At 37.1% G+C, this 21,754-nt stretch overlaps 1 protein-coding gene across 1 annotated transcript in view; it reads right to left on the bottom strand.

Moving 5' to 3' along the window:
- The window catches only part of MAGI2 (membrane associated guanylate kinase, WW and PDZ domain containing 2), a 1,419,801-nt gene that overhangs the window by 519,449 nt on the left and 878,598 nt on the right, over positions 1 to 21,754 (bottom strand). Inside the window, exon 4 of the mRNA XM_024115935.3 lies at positions 17,729 to 17,944. Coding sequence (XP_023971703.1) covers positions 17,729 to 17,944 — 216 coding nt within the window. The remainder of the gene's footprint in view (positions 1 to 17,728; positions 17,945 to 21,754) is intronic.

The following is a 21,754-nucleotide window of genomic DNA, read 5'->3' as shown; positions in this document are numbered from 1 at the left end:
ACGAACCCGCGTCCCCTGCATCGGCAGGCGGACTCTCAACCACTGCGCCACCAGGGAAGCCCCGAAAGTCACTTTTAAACATGCAAAAGTTCTGAATGAAATCTTACCTTTGGAAAGCTCAGGTTCAGAGAAATTTCCTACAAGGTAAGATGGTGATTGGGAGAGAAATTCAAAGGGGAAATGTTTAGATTTAAGATACTCCCTGGTTCATTCAGGGATTCAGCACCACTATATTTAGGTTTTGGTCTCGGGTGTGGCAAGGTAATGGTAAGAAGAGGGAAACCACAGAAAAGATCAAGGGAGCCAAAAGCAGAGGGAGCCTCTAACTACTTTAGTTTGGAACTTTGGGAGGAATGTTTCCTGCAGAGTGGCTCCAAATCTCCACTGGCGTGTCAGAGATAAATGAATGAACACATTTGGCAAATACTACTCCCAAGACTTCCCTGTGGTATGGACATCATGCAGAAGTCCAAGTATGCTCTGGTGGAGACCTGGAAAGTAGCTAAGAATAGAGAACCGATCCGCCTGCACTGAGGGTCACTATGGCTTCTTCACAGCAGAAGGCGTGGTGGGGACAGCTTAACCCAGAAACTGGAGGGAGACACTACTGACATACAATGTTAATGTGATGATGAGGCAGCCCTCTTGGAAATATGAAATTCCACAATTGTTTGGAAACTGAATCCATAGCTATTAACATTAAAAAAATATACAAATACGTATATGCTTCGACTCAGTAATCCCAGTTTGAGAATATAACCTCTAGGAATAAAGGTGGTGGTGTATAAAAATACCTATATAATAATATTTACTGTAGCACTGTTTGTAGTAGCAAAGACCTGGAAATGATTTGGATGCCTATCAATGAGGGTATGATTAAACAAATTGTGGTTATCATTACCATGGAAGACTACGTAGTGTAAAGACCTGCTGACCTGGAAAAGGTGCTAATCATTACTATTCAAAGAGTAATCCAAATTGAAGAGTAATACGTGTACACTGTTAATTCTATTTAAAAAAAAAAGCAAACACCAAGCTAGATATATGCATATAATTTTGTTTACAACTATATGAACATAAAAACAAGATGGAAAGATGTACAACAGATGGTTAACTTTGATTAAACAAAAACAGTAAATTTGTATGGGTGTGGGAGGTTTTTTACATATCTTTGCATTAGTTGGCTATATTTATAAGTTTAAAAATAATAAAGGTAATTTAAAATGAGTAAATTAAAGTAGAATGTACTTTTTGTCTTAATCAACGGCTTGGATTAATTTTTTTCCCCATATGCGTCAGTCTCAGAGAGCAATATGAAAGCATCTTTAGGAATTAGGACAAGAACACTTTACAAGCTTTTGTTGTTTTGTCCTTAAAAAGAAGATTTTATGAAAATAATATGGTCCTTAGTGATGTAGTCTCCCAGCTGATTCTTCATACAGATTTAACCTTTGTAAATTGTGCAGGAAAGAAGCAGCAAGAGAAGGTACCATTGCTCTTTTTAGATTCTCTTTGCTGTACCTTATTACAGCATGTAATTACCAATACATGAAGTGTACTGTTCTCAGGTATTTCCAAATGTCATGAAAAGTTAAAATTCAAGGTCATGATCTGAACACATTCATTTATTCAATATTCACCTAATCAGTATTTATTAAACACACAGTTGGTGTCAGACACCGAGGACAGAAGAGCAAACAAGAGAGGCATGATCCTTGCTCTCACAGAACTCAAAATATTTCAAGATGTGTAGTCTTTAAACAACGTTAAGTGCGATGAATGCTATCAAAGGCAAAGATGAGATCTTACGCATACACATTCCTCATAAAGAATCAAGGAAAGCCCTTTTTCCAACATGCTATCAAATCTGAGACTAGAAAAAGGAGTCAAGAGACTTCTTTCAGAGGAAAGCAAGGGAGAAAGAAATACATTAAAAAGGAATAGATTAGGCCTTAGAAAGCATGCTCAGAATTTGGGACTGTATCCTGAGAGTAATGAGAAGGTACTGATGTGTCTTAACCAAGGGGATGACACAAGTAGGTTTTTATTCTCCACAAAGACCCTCTTAGCTATGCTGGGGGTTTGAGAGTGTTAAGAGTAGACATTTACAGACCATTGGGGAGTTATTTTTGTGTTTGAGACAGAGATGATGGCGGCATGGGCATGGCTTCTCTTTATGAACTGAAAAAAAATTCAGAATACGGATTTGGTACGATTTTTAAAAAAATGTACAGATAAGGACAAATGAGAAGTCATGGTAAACCCAGCGGGGGGCAAAGCAATTCACTGAGCTAGGCACCATGACAGGAGGAGCCGGACTCTGTCAGGAGTGGGAAAAATAATGGCTGTAATTTTAAGCACAAGAGATAGAAGTCCATGCCAAACTCACAATGGAGATGTCAAGTCAATGAGTTCGTGGCTGGAGGGAATCAGCTTGAAAGACAAGAGCATATGGATAGATTGTATTATAATTTAAGCCATAGGAGTGAATGAAATTGCCTAGAGAGACAGTGCAGCCAGTGGAAACAAGAACACCTAGAGCAGCTGTCTGAGGAACTCCAACATTTAACAGTCATTGAGAGAATGATGAGGGAAGAGCAACCAGGGAAGTAACAGAAAAACCAGTTTGATCTTTATGCCACAGAAGCCAAGCAAAGGTCAATGAGGAGGAAACACTTAACTGTGGCCAAAACTTCTAAACAGTCCATCAGCAAGATTAGGATGTAAAATCTAATGAAATTAATGATATGGAGGTCACTGGTGATGTTAGCTACCAGCTGTGGTACTAGTTGCAGTGGAGTGGTGGATGGGAAAGCCAAGTTGGAATGGATTAAATGAATGCATAAAGAGAAAATATACAATATGCTAATAGAGAAGGTCAAAGATTAGCTATGAACAAATAAACTGTTTTCTTCATCTAAATAACTATTATATTTTCAAGAGAAATGTGAGACACCTCCTGAAAAAAAAAAGTCTAGAGCCTTTGGAGATGTCTATAGTTATATTTATTGATGTGCTGGCTATTACTGAGCCAAATACTCCCAGTTTATCTAACTCATTTATTCATTCATTCCTTTATTCTTATCTAATCAATCAATTGTTACATTAGCAAACATGAATTTATGCCTACAAGGTGCAAGATACTTGACAAGAGCTTAATGGGGGAGAGAAAAAGAACTTTTTATCAGGCTACTGAGAATTGGGTTGAGATGTAAGTACTAAGGAACATCCACCTTCTTTATTTGAAGAACATAAGAGAAAAAAATGAGTAAGGCAAATGGACAACCACAACACTCCCACATTTACTATTCATAAAGGCTAATCTAGGGACGCAGTTTATGGTGAGGGTCAAGGGCTTCTGGTAAAATGCAGAATCAAGCCAATATACCCACAGGCAGTACTGAACCAGGACAGGCTTCCCACGCAGGGGTAGAACCTGTTCCTGGAAGAGCCATGCAGAGTATTAAGAGGAAATAAAAAGAGGAGTTGCGCCAAGCAGGCCCAGATTATCCTTCAAAGATGTATCACTCAGAGAAGTCACTCTACCTTTTTTGGGCAGAGTAAGTGAGTGAAAATTAAGTACCCTCTTTGACATGCAAGACAACGTGCGAGGTGGAGAGGAAGTACTTCCCCCCAATGGATAACAATGCAGAGTACTACCATAATGATTTATCGAAGGATACTCAGTGACACTAAAGAGTTGTACACAATTCTCTAGGGACATGATAAGGCACAGGGAAACAAGAGTGCCTAAGGCAGCTGTCTGAGAAACTCCATTATTTAACAGTCAGCAAAGGAAGAAACTGGCATTATACTTCCTATATTATGTACTAGGAAAATGGTAGTAATTAATTAATTTATTAATTGAGCATCTGTTGAGCCCCTGCTAAGTGCCAAGCACTAGGCTAGGCAGTGGGCAGTTAAGGAGACTGTGGGCCAAATGGTATGTATTAGTTTGCTAGGGCTATCATAACAAAATAGAACAAAACTGGATGACTTAATAAAAATTTATTGTTTTACAGCTCTGGAGACTAGAGATCCTAGAACAAGGGTTCACCAGCAGGGTCATGCTCCCTCTGAAGATGTTACAGAAGGATCTGTTCCAGGCCCCTCTGCTGGCTTCTGGTAGTTCCTTGGTTTGTGGTAGCATAACTACAATCTTCGTATGGTATTTTCCCTGTATACATGCCTGGGTCCTAATTTCCCCTTTTTAGAAGGAGACTAGTCCTACTGGGTCAGGGGCCCACCCTACCGATCTACAACTTAATTAGTAGAACTAATTACTACTACTACTACTTAGTTAAGATAACCTCATCCTGTTTCCAAATAAGATCACATTCTGAGATTCCGGTGGTTTGGACTTCAACATATGAATTTGGGGGGGAAACAATTCAGCTCATTACATAGTATATTAGGCAAGTTTATCTTACGATCCACCAAACCAATATTTACCATGTCCGGGACTATAAATTATCATTTCCTGCTACATTACAATTGTTTCCCTGCTTAATAAGGAGAACAGAAATTAACTTCACTACATTTTAGATAATATAATTATGTCTTTCTTCTGTATGTGGCTTAATATTTTAAAAAATCAGATATGCTGGGTATTATATAAGTAACTGAGAAAGTACCCATTAAGAACAGAATGGACTTTTTAAAAAATAGGCTTTATAGTTTAGATCAATTTTAAGTTCACAGCAAAATTAAGAGAAAGGTACAGACATTTCCTATATACTCTCTGTCCCCACCAATGCATTGTCTCCCCCATTACTAACATCCTCCACCAGCGTGGTACATTTGTTACAATTGATGAACCTACAGTGACACATCATTATCACTCAAAGTCCATAGTTTACATCAGGGTTCACTCTTGGTGTTGTGTTTTATGGGTTTGAACAAATGTATAATGACACACATCCACCACTGTAATATACAGAGTAGTTTCACTGCCTTAAAAATCCTCTGTGCTCTGCTTTTCACCCCTCTCTCTCCTCTAACTCTTGGAAACCACTAATGTTTTTACTGTCTCCATAGTTTTGCCTTTTCCAGAATGTCATATAGTATAGAGAGTCTTTTCAGATTTGCTTCTTTTCAGATTTTACCGACCAACCAAGGTGCATGTGTAGCCATTCCTGCTAGCACTCCCCTCCTCCCATGGAGTTCAGCTTAAAGCTATATGCATGCAAATGTGCCCTAACACAGATCTCATGTATGTCAGATCTGCAGTTTGAGAAACCTTAGACTGTTTAAATTCTGACTAAAGAGAAAGAGCCAAATAACCCCAAGCATGTTTTACTTTTATAGTGGTTTGAAGGTATTTCTTGATTAAGCAGTGGTCATGTAGAATTGCCCTTTTTAACTTATAAGACACATTTCTCAGCATGGTTTTATTGTTAAATCCAAACATGAATTTTTTGGATATGTAAATGTAATTTTCCCCCAAGACGCTTGCTGCTTAAGTGAAAAGACTTTATCAAACACTGGCATTTTTTGAGCATTCCATTTTGCATTTCTCGGTCGCTTAGATGCCTTACAAACCAGAGCAAGGGGTTTATTTTTGCCGTAACAATAGCAACAAAAAATATTTCAATAAAGAAGGAACACCTATTTTTAAAGAATGATAATCATAAAGAAAAATTTCCCTTTGACCAGGACTGCTGTATTTCCTAGAAATTTATAGAAACATTGAGAAACAAAATAGGCATTGATAATATACAGTCTGATAAGCAATGGCCTATAAAACCATGTTTTATGTACACTTTTATTGCTGTGAAGAATTAAGAAATATAGTTTCTTTCATCTTTCCTACCCTAAAGTTTTGTTGGATTCAGCAAATAATTTCCTTCTTCCCGTAAGAAATTCAGAAGAACTCAAAGATCTGTATATAGTACAGGGACTGAAAACCATTAATGGGAAGAGAGGTAAATATATGCATTTTTGCATTTAGTACAGTCAGTCTGCATAAATTCTACAGTTCTGGTCCAGTCTCAGGTTTTGATATTACAGTATGTATAGTAGCCATTCCACTTACTTACATGGTTATTACCCTAGTAGTATCTAACACATTGCCTTTTGGATACAAGACTAAGGATAAATCAGAATACCATGGTTTTGAATGTCCCTACTGAGTTTTATGAAAGAATAATCAGAAACCAAGATAAAACCATTTCAAGAAGAAGATTGCCTATTTTATACCTTAACCATATTTTCATTTGATACGGTCTATGCTTACAGTTAATGTTCAGCTTTCTGTAATTGCCATCCTTTGAAATGAGGGAAAATAATATCTTAAAGCCAGATAGGAAATTGTTGATTTTGCTTCTTTGAACAGTCATAAAATTTGAATTTCCAAAATTTGTTTTACTCTGTAACTCATATTTTTAATGGCTCTGTGACAAATTTTAATGAATCTCATGTCTTTATGTTACTTCTCCTGTCTTCATGTTATTTCTTTGGAAATAAGCATGGCTAGAGAACATTTAACGGGGAAAAAAAAGATTGAGGTACATATTTATAGTTTATACGGAAAGAGAATAGGAATAATTTGAGATTAATTTTCTTTTCTTTTTGTTTAGCCATTCTCGATAGCAACAAACATGCTCCACAAGAAGCAGTAGAACATAATTGCTAAGGCTGGTGTGAGACTGCCTGAGTTTGAATCTGTCCTTCATGGTGTGCTGTTGGGCAAGTCATTTAGCCCACTCTGTGCACGCCTCAATTTCCTTAAATGTACAGTGGAACAACATTACTTACCGATAAGGGTTAGATGAGACATGTATACAAATTGCTTAGAACAGTCAACTACCAGAACATAGTAGATGTTCAGTAAATGTTATATATTTTTATCAGTGAGTTCTACTACCTAGAACACTAAATAAATTGTGTAGTTAAATCAGCCAAGCAACCTAAATGATTTCTCCCCACTGAAACAAAAAGTATGTGGTCAATTTCAAACGATTTTTAAGATGTTAGGTGTTTTCTCTTAGAGGAAAACATAGGAAGAACACTCTTTGACATAAATCACAGCAAGACCTTTTTTGACCCACCTCCTAGAGTAATGGAGGTAATGGGACCTAATGAAACTTAAATGCTTTTGCACAGCAAAGGAAATTATAAACAAGACGAAAAGACAACCCTCAGAATGGGAGAAAAATATTTGCAAATGAAGCAACAGACAAAGGATAAATCTCCAAGATATATAAACAGCTCATGCAGCTCAATATTTAAAAAAACAAACAACCCAACCAAAAAATGGGCAGAAGACCTAAACAGGCATCTCTCCAAAGAAGAAATACAGATGGCCAAGAGGCACATGAAAAGCTGCTCAACATCACTAATTATTAGAGAAATGTAAATCAAAACTGCAATGAGGTTATCACCTCACACTGGTTAGAATGGGCATCATCAGAAAATCTGCAAACAACAAATGCTGGAGAGGGTGTGGAGAAAAGGGAACCCTCTTGCACTGTTGGTGGGAACGTAGAGCGATACAGCCACTATGGAGAACAGTATGGACGTTCCTTAAAAAATCTAAAAATAGAATTACCCTATGACCCCGCAATCCCACTACTGGGCATATGCCCGGAGAAAACCATAATTCAAAATGACACATGCACCCCATTGTTCACTGCAGCACTATTTACAATAGTCTGGTCATGGAAGCAACCTAAATGCCCATCGACAGACGAATGGATAAGAAGACGTGGTACATATATACAATGGAATATTACTCAGCCATAAAAAGGAATGAAATTGGGTGATTTGTTGAGACGTGGATGGACCTAGAGACTGTCATATAGAGTGAAGTAAGCCAGAAAGAGAAAAACAAATATCGTATATTAACGCATATACGTGGAATCTAGAAAAATGGTACAGATGAACCGGTTTGCAGGGCAGAAATAGAGACACAGATGTAGAGAACAAACATGTGGACACCAAGGGGGGAGGGTGGGGCGGGGGTGGTGGTGGTGTGATGAACTGGGAGATTGGGATTGACATGTATACACTGATGTGTATAAAATGGATAACTAATAAGAAAAAGAAAGATATTAGGTGTTTTCAAAAAACAGTGCAATTTCTAAAGAAAAAAAGGATACACACAAAGCTAACGTTTCTTCTTTAAAAGGTCTTTGCACAAATTGAGTTTTTCTTCCTCCGTTGAAACATGCTGTGGTGTTAAGTGATTTAAAGGAGGGAAAATAATCCTCAGAAACCACAAATTTTTTCTAAGTTCTGTATGTTTTCCTACAGAGTTCTGCATTTGATTTTGCTGGGTGCCAGGGGCTGCTACTGAGCTATGAACTTGGCACCACTCTGGTACCTTTGAGGGTACTGATTTAAATCAGAATCAGAGACATAGCTCCCCGATTTTATATTAGCCCAAAGCTTAGTCTCCTCATATAGCGTCAGGGCAAGCTTGGCCTTCAAGTCTAACAACAGACTACTCCACACTCTTGTTTCTGTTCATTTGTAGTAGTGACCACAGTGGTGGAAGTGGTGGGGCTTGAGGATTTCCTTTGCTTTCTTGCAAACTCAACAATCTCATCAAAAAGTATGTTTGTTAGGTTGATATAAAGTCTTATTGTATTGTAGTAGGAGGTGGGAAGGAGTGGAGGCCGTCACAGCTGCTGTTTGTTTCACTACTAGAAGCTGAATTTCTTGGAATTTGAACTTTAGGCTCTTGTAAATGAATCAAGCTTGATTGATTACTTCAAGCTGATTACTTCAGGCTTGATCTTGGACAGGAGAAAAATATCATTGTAACTGATTTTTGATATGGCCCTACTATAGATCATATTCTATAGTGAAAATTGAGGACATTCTGCCTTCAGAAAGGAAGCCGTCATGCAGTGGCCACCTGCATTCTATGTAGCCAGTTGACTGGAAGAAGTCAGCGTCGTAGGTCACTGCTCAAAGAGTGCTCTTATAAATTCTCCTTGCTTTCCCTAACCTTCTCAAATGAGAAGAAGAATTATACTATGGGTGCCAAAATATCTGCCTCTTAGTGATTAGTGAATATTTGCTCATGACTTAGAAAAATATATAATTACCTTTTTTTGATGTAGTAAAACATGCACTTGGACAAAATCCAAAAGTACAAAGAAGAAATACAGTGCAAAGTAGTTTTCCTCCTGCTTCTTCTCCCACTGCTCTAGCAATCCAGTTAGCAAAGATGATTATATTTTCTGCTCCTCTGAGATGTTTCTATGCATGCTGATAACTGACTTGTAGTTGGTATTTTCTGACTTCTTACTTCTCCTAAAGTTTTTCTAAGTTCTAAAAAAATGTACTATGATTTCTTTTTATATACAGTATGAGAATGAGGAGGGGTGGCCCTTAAACACTGTGGAAAATAAAAAATATATATAACTTTTTTTCCTGAGATGTTAACTAATGTTTCCTTTTAATATTTGAGACCATGAAAGAAACACAAGTCTAGAACAAAATATTAGAATTAGGGAAAGTTAGGGTAATGATTAACTATGCTGCTGGGGCTTCCCTGGTGGTGCAGTGGTTGAGAGTCCGCCTGCCGATGCAGGGGACACGGGTTCGTGCCCCAGTCCGGGAAGATCCCACATGCCGCGGAGCGGCTGGGCCCGTGAGCCATGGCCGCTGGGCCTGCGCGTCCGGAGCCTGTGCTCCGCAACGGGAGAGGCCACAACGGCGAGAGGCCCGCGTACCGCAAAAAAAACAAAAACACAAAAAACTATGCTGCTGATTTTTGAGATGATATATCAATTGAGAGAGCAGGGATTCCCAATCCTGTAAAGAGATTACTTTTTATCTGTAATATTTGTAACCAAATTGGATCTCATCTATTTCGGAGGCTAGCCAGGGAAATATGAATTATTAAGAAAGCATATTCAATACCTCAAAATTATTTTCATCTATATCTAAAACCCACAATTGGTTACAAGTTCTTTGGAATAGTAAAAGAACAATATGAGGAATTATAAGAATAGAAAAATTCAAGGTCTGTGAGTGGAAGATGACAGGAAAGAAATCCTGAGACATAAAAAACTAAATTGGAAAGAATTACTAAAAAGATTAGTAGAGGGAATTATTTTCCATTGACAGGGGAGAAGAAGTGCTGCCTTAGCTAGCATATTTTCTTCTATTAATTTTTAACGTTTTAATAAAAGCAGACTGATACAGAGTGAAGTAAGTCAGAAAGAGAGAAACAAATACCGTATTCTAACGCATATACATGGAATCCAAAAAAAAAAAAAAGTGGTACTGATGAACCTAGTTGCAGGGCAGGAATGAAGATGTAGACATAGAGAATGGACTTGAGGACACGGGGAGGGGGAGGGGGAAGCTGAGGCGAAGTGAGAGTAGCATCGACATATATATACTACCGAATGTAAAATAGATAGCTAGTGGGAAGCCACAGCATAGCACAGGGAGATCAGCTTGGTGCTTTGCGATGAACTAGAGGGCTGGGATAGGGAGGGAGGGAGGTTCAAGAGGGAGGGGATATGGGGACATATGTATGCATATGGCGGATTCACTTTGGTAAAACGGAAACTAACAGTATTGTGAAGCAATTATACTCCAATAACGATCTATTAAAAAAAATAAATAAAAGCAGACTGGAAAAATGGCAATAAAATGAATCCTCACATCTTTGAAATTGTATGTGCTATGTGGTTTTCATAATGTAATGAATTCTGAAGATATTTATCATATAGAAACAAGTTCCCCAAATCTTCAACTAACTTTGGGGTGAGAGAAAGTAATAACAAGTATTGAAAATATTCGAAGACCAAAGCAAGGTATGAAATGAAATATAGGACACGTATGTACAATAATTCTTAGATCTTGCTTTCAAAATTCTGAAAAAAATCAGGAGATCAGTACTACATGAAGCATAACATCACCTTCTGAAGTTTTAGGAACATCAAAGGGGCTGAAAGAGAAAAGGAAGAAGGCTTTATTTAACCTTGATCTTGATCATTCAAGTGCCATTCTTTGAGGCCAAATTGGAGTCAAGGTATTTTTTGATGAGAGTAAGAAGTCAATTAGGAAGTAAAAGATAAAGGTGCTATCCCCTTATCTCTGAGTGCCCAGAGAGACCTTATCCAGAGATCTTCCCTCTTCAGAGCCGAAGACAAGCCCTCAGCCAGAAATAACTTGAGCAATTTTTGTCTGACAATAAAGTAGCTAAGATTTCACACTGAAATTATAATCACATCCATTAGGAGAAATATGTGATAAGAAAATGGGCTACAGGGTGAATATCAGACCTAGAGAGAATGGATGGCCATGAGTAGAAATGAGCTTAAACTCTAACAATGCCTGGAGAACCTGAAGACACAAACATTTCTGTATGTGCTCTACAAACGCCGGTGTGACCCTGGTTGCTCTTGCTGTGCCTTCCTCCTTCATGTATAAATCTCTCTCTCATATACATCATATAAACACTCAGAGGAGCAGAAGAAAACTGTCTACAAAAGGTTGAAGGCAAGATTCCAAAAATGTTGAATCAATCTGAGGGCACAAAGAGGTTCAAATAGTGCTTCGCTTTCAGATTTATCACAAAGTGAGTCTGCCTTGATTTTAAAAGACATCCCTGAAATTAATCATGATTTCATTTTTTTCCCCAATGGCATAGTTACAGTTACTACTAAAGTTCATAGCTACAGACTCTAAAGTGATTATCTTGTTACTTTATAATCACACCTGGATACTCAGAGCATTTTACAATTAGGGCAGTTTTAACTTTCAAATGAGCCGTTTAAGAAAAGATCAAATGCCCCTCATGTATAAATGGAATATCTAATTTTAGAAGGTTAACGTAAAATAGCCCCAGAAATTTGCACCTCCAGTGAAGAGATAAAACAAATACTGTTTGGGAACAAGATAATAAAATTAAGCCTCCCCCCTGGAAAAAAAAAAAAAAAAGAGAGAGAGAGAGAGAAAGATCTGAGTGGATACACACATCGCAGTCTCTGTGAACCCACACAAAATAAGCAGGGCTTAGGCGCTGGGGTGATTTCAGAGTGCACCATTATTCACAGGAAAACAGCGAGATTCACTACGGAGGACATAATTCTTTTGACAGTGACAGGACCTCATTCACAGAACCAGGACTGATGGTGCATGCACAGTCAGCGTGCCAAGTGGCACAGGACCTGGATGCGGGTCCCTAATGGTGAACTGAGATCATTGCTGAGGACACTTGGTGATCACATAAGGGACACTCTGTTTGCTCTCTGGGAGACGCAGTTCATTTGCACTAATTGCAGGCTGGGGGGCCTGGAGAAGGCAGCTCTGTGTATACATACTGTATTCCCTTTGTTGGCGAAGGTAGCTCTCACGGGCCCTGTTCCTCCTGGCATTGTGTATGTGTGTGTATTAACAGAGAGACTTAGCTGCCTTTAAAATAGATGTGCATTTCTAATTCTTTGCACTAGGCTTCCTAATAGCTGGTGAGGGGAAGCTACAATATAATAGTGAATTACTTTCCGGAAAAGTTTAGCAGATAATTCATGAAATAAAAGAAATCCAAGAAAGCCTAACCCAATTACTATGGTTTACAGGATTTGTTTTTGTTGAGAAAAGTTCAGTTGAAAAAAATAAATTTATCTACTGATCTATTAACCACCTATCTATTTGGGTCATTTTCACAGTTAGAGAGATTTAATAGTTCTCATCTCTAAGAATACGTCTCTTAAAATATACTTCTTTCTTTTGTTAGCAAACAATTTTTGAAGAAATGTAAGATTAGGTATTTCATATCTTTCAAACTTAGAAACACTGCATGTTGAAAACACTAAATAGTGTAAAATGAGCATGAAGTAAATCTAATCATGTTGCATTAGTAAAGTTTTGACATTCTCAGGAGGTTTGGTTGACTGAAAAATAAATATTTACTAAGAAATTAAAATATTTAATGATATATACTAATCACCAAGACAGGTATACAAAAAGGTAGAAATAGTCCGTGTCCTGGTAATGTTTACAATTTATGAGAGGATGACAGACATGCACATTATGAAAAGTTACCTGCAAGGACCAAGCTAACCAATACCTCCTAAATGAATGAGAAGTATAAGTTATACTTCAATAATTCAGAGACGAACAGTCTCAACTTTTCACTACGAGAGTAAACAAGTGATTTCCAGAGAATATAAAAATTTTGATTGAATTGTGAATAAAAGAATAGCAGGTTCAAATGTAGAAAAGGCTTGTCAGACAGGTGAAGGTGTTTTATGTGTATGGGAATGTAGACGAGAGAGGAGAGTTGGGGAATAATGGGAACCAAAGATAACAGAGGTGTTGCCGTCAAGTGTGAGAGGACATGGCAGCTGCCCAAAGAGTTTGAAGCAGTGGAAATAGAAACTCATCCAAGTTTTGAGAAGGATAGTTACGTGACCAAATGCTGGTTCAAGAACCTTTTAATTGACCGAAGAGTAACAGGGAATTTGACAGGAATGGAGCCTGGAGGAATGGAGGTCAGTTAGGGGACTGTGGTCCACAAATGAGGGGATGAGGGAGTGATGTAGGATGGGGCAGTGATATTAGGAAGGAAGAGATAAAAGCTAAAGGTACAGTGATCTTTTATACCTAATAATGTATATCCAGGCTGTGGGAAGAAAAGCATCAAACTGAGCTATCTGGGTAAAAAGCAGAATTAGAGAAATCCAGTAAGGGACTCTGTAAGTTGGTTTGCTTGTTTGTTTTATGGGAGAAGAGTTTAAGTGGCATGTTACATTTAAGTTGCTGAAGAAATGCTTGGGGTGGGGGCAGTCCGGTGGGCAGTAGTTAGACATATTGCCCTGGAACACAGGAGAGAAGTGAAGGTTGCAGGTAAATCTACAGTATTGGAAGCCACAAGGCTGGATATCACCTCTAACAAGATAAAGATGTCTGAACATAAGGTGAGGTTGATGTCAAAGGGAAGGTTTCCTAAGCCTATGAATTTTAAATATCAGTTTAAAGGCAAATTCTCTAAGATGATGTAAGGATATATCATCCTTGCAAGAATTAGAGCTAATATCACTTCCATGAACCCCGTGAAGGACAAATATAATGGAATACAACATAGATGAAATACACTGAACTGCAGGATTGAGATTTACCTTACGGAGGTCAGAAGTCTCTTTGTCCTCAGCATAGTTAACAACCCAGGGAAGTATGGTGGAAAAGGATGAGTTCAGGTTTTCCTGGGTCCAGATTTCAACTCTGCTACCATTATCTTAGTTAAGTACCTTAAGGTAAATTTCAGCATCTCATTTGTTGAGCAAATAGACTGTGATTATGGGACTAGAGATAATATATGTCCTAGATGCCTAGCACATTGTATGCATTCATTAAAGGGATGTTGCCATTATTTATTTTATTTCTATTGTAATTTTTGTTATTTACAATGATAAAACTACATTTCTAAGGGTAGAACTACACTAATTTCCATCACCAAAGTGACGTATATCAGAGAAAGAAACATTTCTGTAATGTAGTTTTGAGTAAAAAGAGAGAACCTAGAATAAAATATATTCGTTGATAACATTAGTAGAACTTCATGGAGAAATTACCTATTTATAAGTGATCACCGACTTTACACAGATATGGTCTGAAAGAAAAAGAAATACATAATTCTACAAACTACAGTTCAAAGGAGAAAAGGATAAAGAAAATGAGTAATGGGTAAATTGAGGACTCTAAAACCTTCATTTACATAGAGAAAATAGTTCATTTTGGTAAAGTATATAAGGAGTTAAAGACTGTAGGTTTGGTACTTATATACATACAGAATATCACAGAAAACTAGGAATCCTTTATGTTCACAGAAGGAAATAAGTTTACTTGCACATGATTTCCAGAAATGAAAGAAATAAGCCTTTGGTAGGTAAAAATTTATAATTCCATGTTTAAAGATGTACAGGTAAAATAGTGGTCATGTGTCTACAAATTGCTAAGAAATATATTTATGTTTCTATTTGGTGATATAAGACTCAGGATAGTACAGCAACTAAGATAATGGGTTCTGGATCCAGATTTCCTATGTAATATTTCCTATTTCCAGTTACTGGGCAAATTATTTAACTGTAGTGTACCTCAGTGTCCTCATCTGTAAAACAGTACCTAACTAATAGGTCTGATAGGAGAATTAAATGCACTAATACACATAATAAGGTTAAGGAGTTCCTACACATGGTAAGATCCAAAAGAAGTTAATTATTTAATATTGTTTATTATCATTATCATCAATATTACTTGGAATGGAATGAAATTACCTCAGTAAGTTTTTCTCCCTTTCCAAATGTGCCTCACTATATTATTTATGCTCTAAACTGATGTCTGATATTAATTACTATTACAGGCTCTTACAGGGCAGTGTTAACTAAAATTTAAGCAACAATTTTGTCAATATTGTTTGAAGTGTCCTGTATCCAACAAATGTATATGAGAAGAAGACAAAGGCAGGACAAAGACCCTGTGCTAGAAAAAATGTGATGAGGTTCAAATGGTGAAGAGTTGGATAAATGTATATAAGAGGGGGGGCAAAGAAAAAGTTTTATCCTAAAGTTTCTCTTGGATAAACATAAAGAAAAACAATGACATTTCTAAAATGGGACTCGTCAAAAGATTTCTAGTAAGGGATGATGGACCAATTTTCTGGTTTGGGGCTGTTTCCTCCATCTTTGAACACTGGGTGAAGAGATGCCTAATTTATACATCTCTCATGTCCCATAATAAGAAAGAAAAAGTAGTATAAGAACACTTGCCAAGCCAGGCTCACAGAACCACGTTTGTGGCATCTGTTGACTATCCAGATATCCCAAAGCTGTCCTGCACGGTTGTTATCTATCATTGTCAGCCTCAGAAGTCCAGAGACAGTCACATGGCTAGGGCTGTTAAAGAAGAGTTCAAACCAGTCCATTTTCCCTGGAGCCTTAAAAACTTCCTAGACATAAAAATACCCCATTCTTCATGTCTAAGGTATGAGTAGAAGGGAATGGAGCTTTCCAGATTCACTGTGCCCCCCAATTAAACAAATTTCTAGTTTAAGAATCTGTTGGTCAAGAATGCTTCATTTGATTTGCCCTATACAGAGTAGAAATGAAATACAAATCAATTATTTGGGCCTAATCAAGGCCATATATTTTACATTTTTAACTATAAGGTGTTAACCAGTAAGAAATTCTATAACTGCTCTTTGACACCCAACTTCTACTTCTTTTGTGATTACTTGCTTCCATTTAGCTGAATTGTTTTGCTTCTCACATAAAAAATCAACTAAGAAAATGATGTCCTATCAACTTAATTTAAATCCATTACATGATGAAAAGTAAATATTTTGACAGAGACATTTCAGAATCAAAAAAGAGAAGGTATCTAATTGCTTGAAAATTACCAGATCATATTACAGTAAACAAGTTACATTATGCACCCATAGTGATTTTTAGCATTTGTACCCAGAAATCAACGATTGCTAGGGTCAGAGAATAAGTTTTTAACCAATATATTAATGGAGGAAGTTACCCTCCTCTGAGTAACCAAGAGGAAACCACTTTTTAAGGTTTTACACCTTGATTGACACATACTGAATTTTGGTCTCCTTATGTTTAATGAAGAACATTTTTACAGGTATTATGGAAAGGGAAGGTTAAAAAAAATAGGCTTAAGAAGCCTTTCTTTGATAAAAATAATTGGGTATGAAAATTCAAACATTATGTCACTATAGAAGCAGTACAGTGATAAGTAAGAGTACAGACATCAAAGTAGTTGTAGGAAATATCTTAAGAATAATATGTATGCAAGGTACCTGTGTTAATGTTTTTTCAACAGTTTTAACACAGCCCTTTGATTTTCAATGCCCATTAAAATAATGATATGTCATTATTAAAAACTACCTAAAACAAAACTTTGGAAACTTATTCCAAGATTATAGGCAAAGAGAATGCCATAGTTTAGTTTTGGTAACATTTAATTATGAATAACATTATTTTAAAAATCTATTTTATAAATAAAAATTTTGGCACTATATTAATAAGTATAAGAAAATTGCAAATCCATACCTTGCAAAAACACACTTTATATCTAATACTTTTTTTTATATATGTGATATGACAGATGATAAATTAAAGGGATAACAAGTCTTTCCCTTGTTCAAGGGTAATTGCCTTCACAGTGTCACTTGTGAAGATGCTTTCTCCAAATTGTCAGACTAGGTGGTAAGGATGGGGGGATAAATACATGGGCATTATGTAGCTATGGTTATTCTGTGGACTGTATTCATTGACACCATTAACTAAATAACATGACAAACCTCTATTCACAGAGATGAAAGTATGGTAAGATTTCTAAGGCTAGATTATATCTAATATTAATTAACAAAAATTTTGAAATGTCACACAGTCATATTCATGAACTGTAACACCTTCTAAGATTTAAACCGCTCACTATATTGCCATTAATATTGTAAAAGTGAAACTAGAAATTGAAGAAGTTGAATGGATTCCTTGATATGTCAAAATTAAAACTAATAAATTTGATACAAGAATCATTTCCTTTCGGTTTGATATCATAATCTTGTCTCCCTGAAGATAACTACAATCATTACATACACATACACACACACACACACACACACACACACACACACACACCCCTGAACATATATATGTGAAAAAAATATACATTTGAACACAGGGATATAATATATATTCAGCTACATCTAGAAGAGCTGATGAACCTATAACAAATGTAAAAGACTAACCTGGTGTTACTACTACTCCATTTCCATTGACCACAGGACTCTCTTCCTCTTCCTCCTCAGGAGGCTCTATGCTTGCTTTCTCCATGTTGCTTACTGATTTATTCCTTTTTCGTTTTCCTTCAGTGCTTGGAGTGGCTCCAGGAAGTATCTGGTCTGTTACATTTAGTAACAATGGTGCTGGTTCTGCTGGAGGCTTTGGGGTACCGTAGTAATTGTCTGCAAATGATACAACACATATGAAGTTAAATATTTCTCCTACCGGTGTGCATAATTTGTAAAGAATGGAAATTTTATTAACAAATGTGTATCCTAGTTTATACATATATATGTATTTTATATATACATACATATATATCATTTTATATCCTTTTATGTTTTTATATAGGTGTTTATTTGTTGCTTCTATTGTATTGGGCTTTAATGCTTAAACGAAGATACAGATCAATCTTCATTTCACCTTAGTGCCAAATCAAAATATAGTCTTAGCTATTAGTTTCATATGACACATAGCAATTTCAAAGTAATCAAAAATTTTTTATAACAAGCCTTGATTATAATCTTTTTAAAAATAATTATGTCTGAATAAGAGTATGGGTAACTTATTTTTTAAGCAAATCTTGTAACATTCTGGAAAGCACATTGTGCTTTTCTCCAGCTTTCAAAGGGCTCTGGCTGCTGTCCTTGATGTGCACAGCATCCTGCCTAGAGCTCTATCTCCATTCCAGTTTAGTGGTTCCCATGACTGCTGACAGTGGGCCTGCCGCTCTAATCATTCTTCAGATTACCGCAGCTCTTTTTCCCACAGCTCCATGATCTGAGCTACAGAAACATTTGTTTCCCCCATCAGTCTGTGAGACTTCTAAAAGAGGAGACTAATTCCTATTTATCTCTGTCATAAGAGCCTGGCAAACGGTAACATGGAATATATGCTTACTATGTGAACATCTTTATATATTCAAAGCAAATTACTTTTATGAAAAAAATACTTTAAATTAAAAATCAATGTTAGGCTTTTAGCATCAACTTCAAACCCATATTGGTGTTTTCAGTTAATTGAATAATTTATGCACATATGTGCTCACTCATTCATTAAAATCTTTATTTAGTACTGACTGTGCACCCAAGCACTCCAGCATACGTCTGAGAGAAAATGATGACTATAATACAATCCTTGTCTTCCAGATGCTCAGCGGTTTAGTGTGGAAGACAGGCACATTTGACATTAAGCAGATAAGCATTAAAACAGGAAATAGGATTAAGCACTCAATCAAGGAGGCACAGAGGGGGAACCACATCTCATTATCTGCAGAGGCCACTGAAGGCAACTGAGAAAACAGTGTGCTGTGAAAGAAACCAACCTTAAGTAGAAGTTATGGGGTCTAGATTTGGATTTTCTATATAACTACAATTCAAGCAAGTTATTTACTCAGTAAGGCTCAATTTCTTCATCTGTCAATTGGAATGGCAATACTTGTTACAATCACCTGCGTTCTGGGTTGCAAACAACCAAAACATACTCTAGTTAAATTAAAGATGATAAGGATATGCTGAAAAGGTATGAGATGGCTAGTTGAGGGAAGAGGCCGGAAACCCTTGGGGAAAATGGGCGGAAACAAAGGAGTCCAGTGTGGACGGACACCCAAGCTGCGTCTGCTGGCCCTGGACTCTGAAAGCCTAGCAGGTTCCACTACCACAGGCCATAGAATCACAATACTTCTTATCTAATAAACATAATATAAAACTAGTAAATAGTCCTGCACATCCCGATAAATAATATAATTTTAAGTAGTGTTCTGAGATCTTCAGTGCTTTTTTTTTTTTATTGGAGTAAAATTGCTTTACAATGTTGTGTTACTTTCTGCTGTACAATGAAGTGAATCAGCTACATGTATACCTATATCCCCTCCCTCTTGGACCTCCCTCCCACCCCACCCCCACCCCACCCCTCTAGGTCGTCACAGAGCACCGAGCTGAGCTCCCTGTGCTGTACGGCAGGTTCCCACTAGCTATCTGTTTTACACATGGTAGCGTATTTATGTCAAACCCAATCTCCCAACTCATCCCACCCTCCCCTTCCCCCGTGTCCATATGTCCATTCTCTATGCCTACGTCTCTATTCCTGCCCTACAAATAGGTTCATCTGTACCATTTTTCTGGATTCCACATATATGCATTAATATACGATATTTGTTTTTCTCCTTCTGGCTTACTTCACTCTGTATGACAGACTCTAAGTCCATCCACATCTCTACAAATGACCCAATTTCATTCCTTTTTATGGCTGAGTAATATTCCATTGTATATATGTACCACATCTTCTTTATCCATTCATCTATCGTTGGACACTTACTTTGTTTCCATGTCCTGGCTATTGTAAATAGAGCTGCAATGAACATTGCGGTACATGACTCTTTTTGAATTATGGTTTTCCCAGGGTATATGCCCAGGAGTGGGATTGCGGGGTCATATGGTAGTTCTATTTTTAGTTTTTTAAGGAACCTCCATACTGTTCTCCATAGTGGCTGTATCAATTTACATTCCCACCAACAGTCCAAGAGAGGGTGTGGAGAAAAGGGAACCCTCTTCAGTGCTTTTAAGTATATGTAGTACTAAGAAAAATGAATCACACTTCAGTGTTTTTTTTTTTTTTTCCAATTTGTATTTTAGGGTTTAAATCTCCCTGAGGTAGAAAAATAACCTTTTACTAATTAGAAATAAATGCATAGCTCAGGCTAAAGATAAATATTAAGTAACAGGTCTGGTTGAATTTACATTCCTAAATAATTACTCCTACTGAATGAGATGTGATTATAAATTATACAGCAATATTCTATTTCTACAATTTGATTTATGAAATTAATAGTTTAGACTAAATTTTAGATGTAAAAGCGTACAAATTAGTTAAGACATTAAGATTATCTTTATTAGCAATAATAATAGCAATCTAAAAGAGGCACAGAAATAACCCATGTAGTTACTATACTTGAGAAATGTAATTCACGGAGAATAGGCTTTTTTGGTTTAAGCATATGCTTAAACCAAATGCATAGAACAAAGAAACCAGAAATACCTAAAAGAAGTTGAAAAATCAGCCAGATGGTCAGGTAGCTAAGCCACTGAAATGATTTCCTGATGTTTAAGTATATACAAATCAATACATTAAGGTTAAAATGTGCCTTTTAGGTAACATACCAGCATGTTTTCAAAAAACAAACATCAAAACTATTTAAAAATATAATTTGGAAAAACTGTCCCATTAAGAATGAAGTGGGCTTCCCTGGTGGCGCAGTGGTTGAGAGTCCGCCTGCCGATGCAGGGGACACGGGTTCGCGCCCCGGTCCGGGAAGATCCCACATGCCGCGGAGCGGCTGGGCCCGTGAGCCATGGCCGCTGAGCCTGCGCGTCCGGAGCCTGTGCTCCGCAACGGGAGAGGCCACAGCAGTGAGAGGCCCGCGTACCGCAAAAAAAAAAAAGAAAAAGAAAAAGAAAGAATGAAGTGCCTCTATGCAGAGTGCCAGGATTTATAGAATCTAAAATCCCAAATACCACAACAATATGGTGTATGTTTAACAGCACAGATCGTGGTGAGATAAACCTGACTTTGAATCCTGTCTCCCCTAATCTGGCTGCCTCTTTATATTCTTGAATTGATTTAGTTAAAGTGGGACTGTGGGGCTATAAGATGACTACAGTCACAAAAGTACAGTCACAACTACAGCAACTACTACTATTATTACTATCATCACCACAATTTAGTGAGCTGGACACTGTAAAGGGCATTTTACTTCTGAGCGCTTGTATCTGATGGGGATTAGAACGAAGTCATTCTGCCTCTGCAGTTAAAAGAAAATGGAGGCTCTAAAACTATTTTCCAATATTATACATGAAGCAGGTGGAAAACCTATATCCATTTGACTTAGGGACCTCATTTCTTTTCAAAATACTATATTAACTCTCAAGAGAAAAAAAAAAAAAAAAGTACGATGCAATTTGCAGCCTGCCCGGAATTGATGCAGTCCTCTAGGA

This window comes from Physeter macrocephalus, chromosome 5 (assembly GCF_002837175.3).
Source record: "Physeter macrocephalus isolate SW-GA chromosome 5, ASM283717v5, whole genome shotgun sequence".
In the NCBI taxonomy this organism is placed as follows: domain Eukaryota; kingdom Metazoa; phylum Chordata; class Mammalia; order Artiodactyla; family Physeteridae; genus Physeter; species Physeter macrocephalus.
This window is presented reverse-complemented; position numbering and strand designations above follow the sequence as displayed.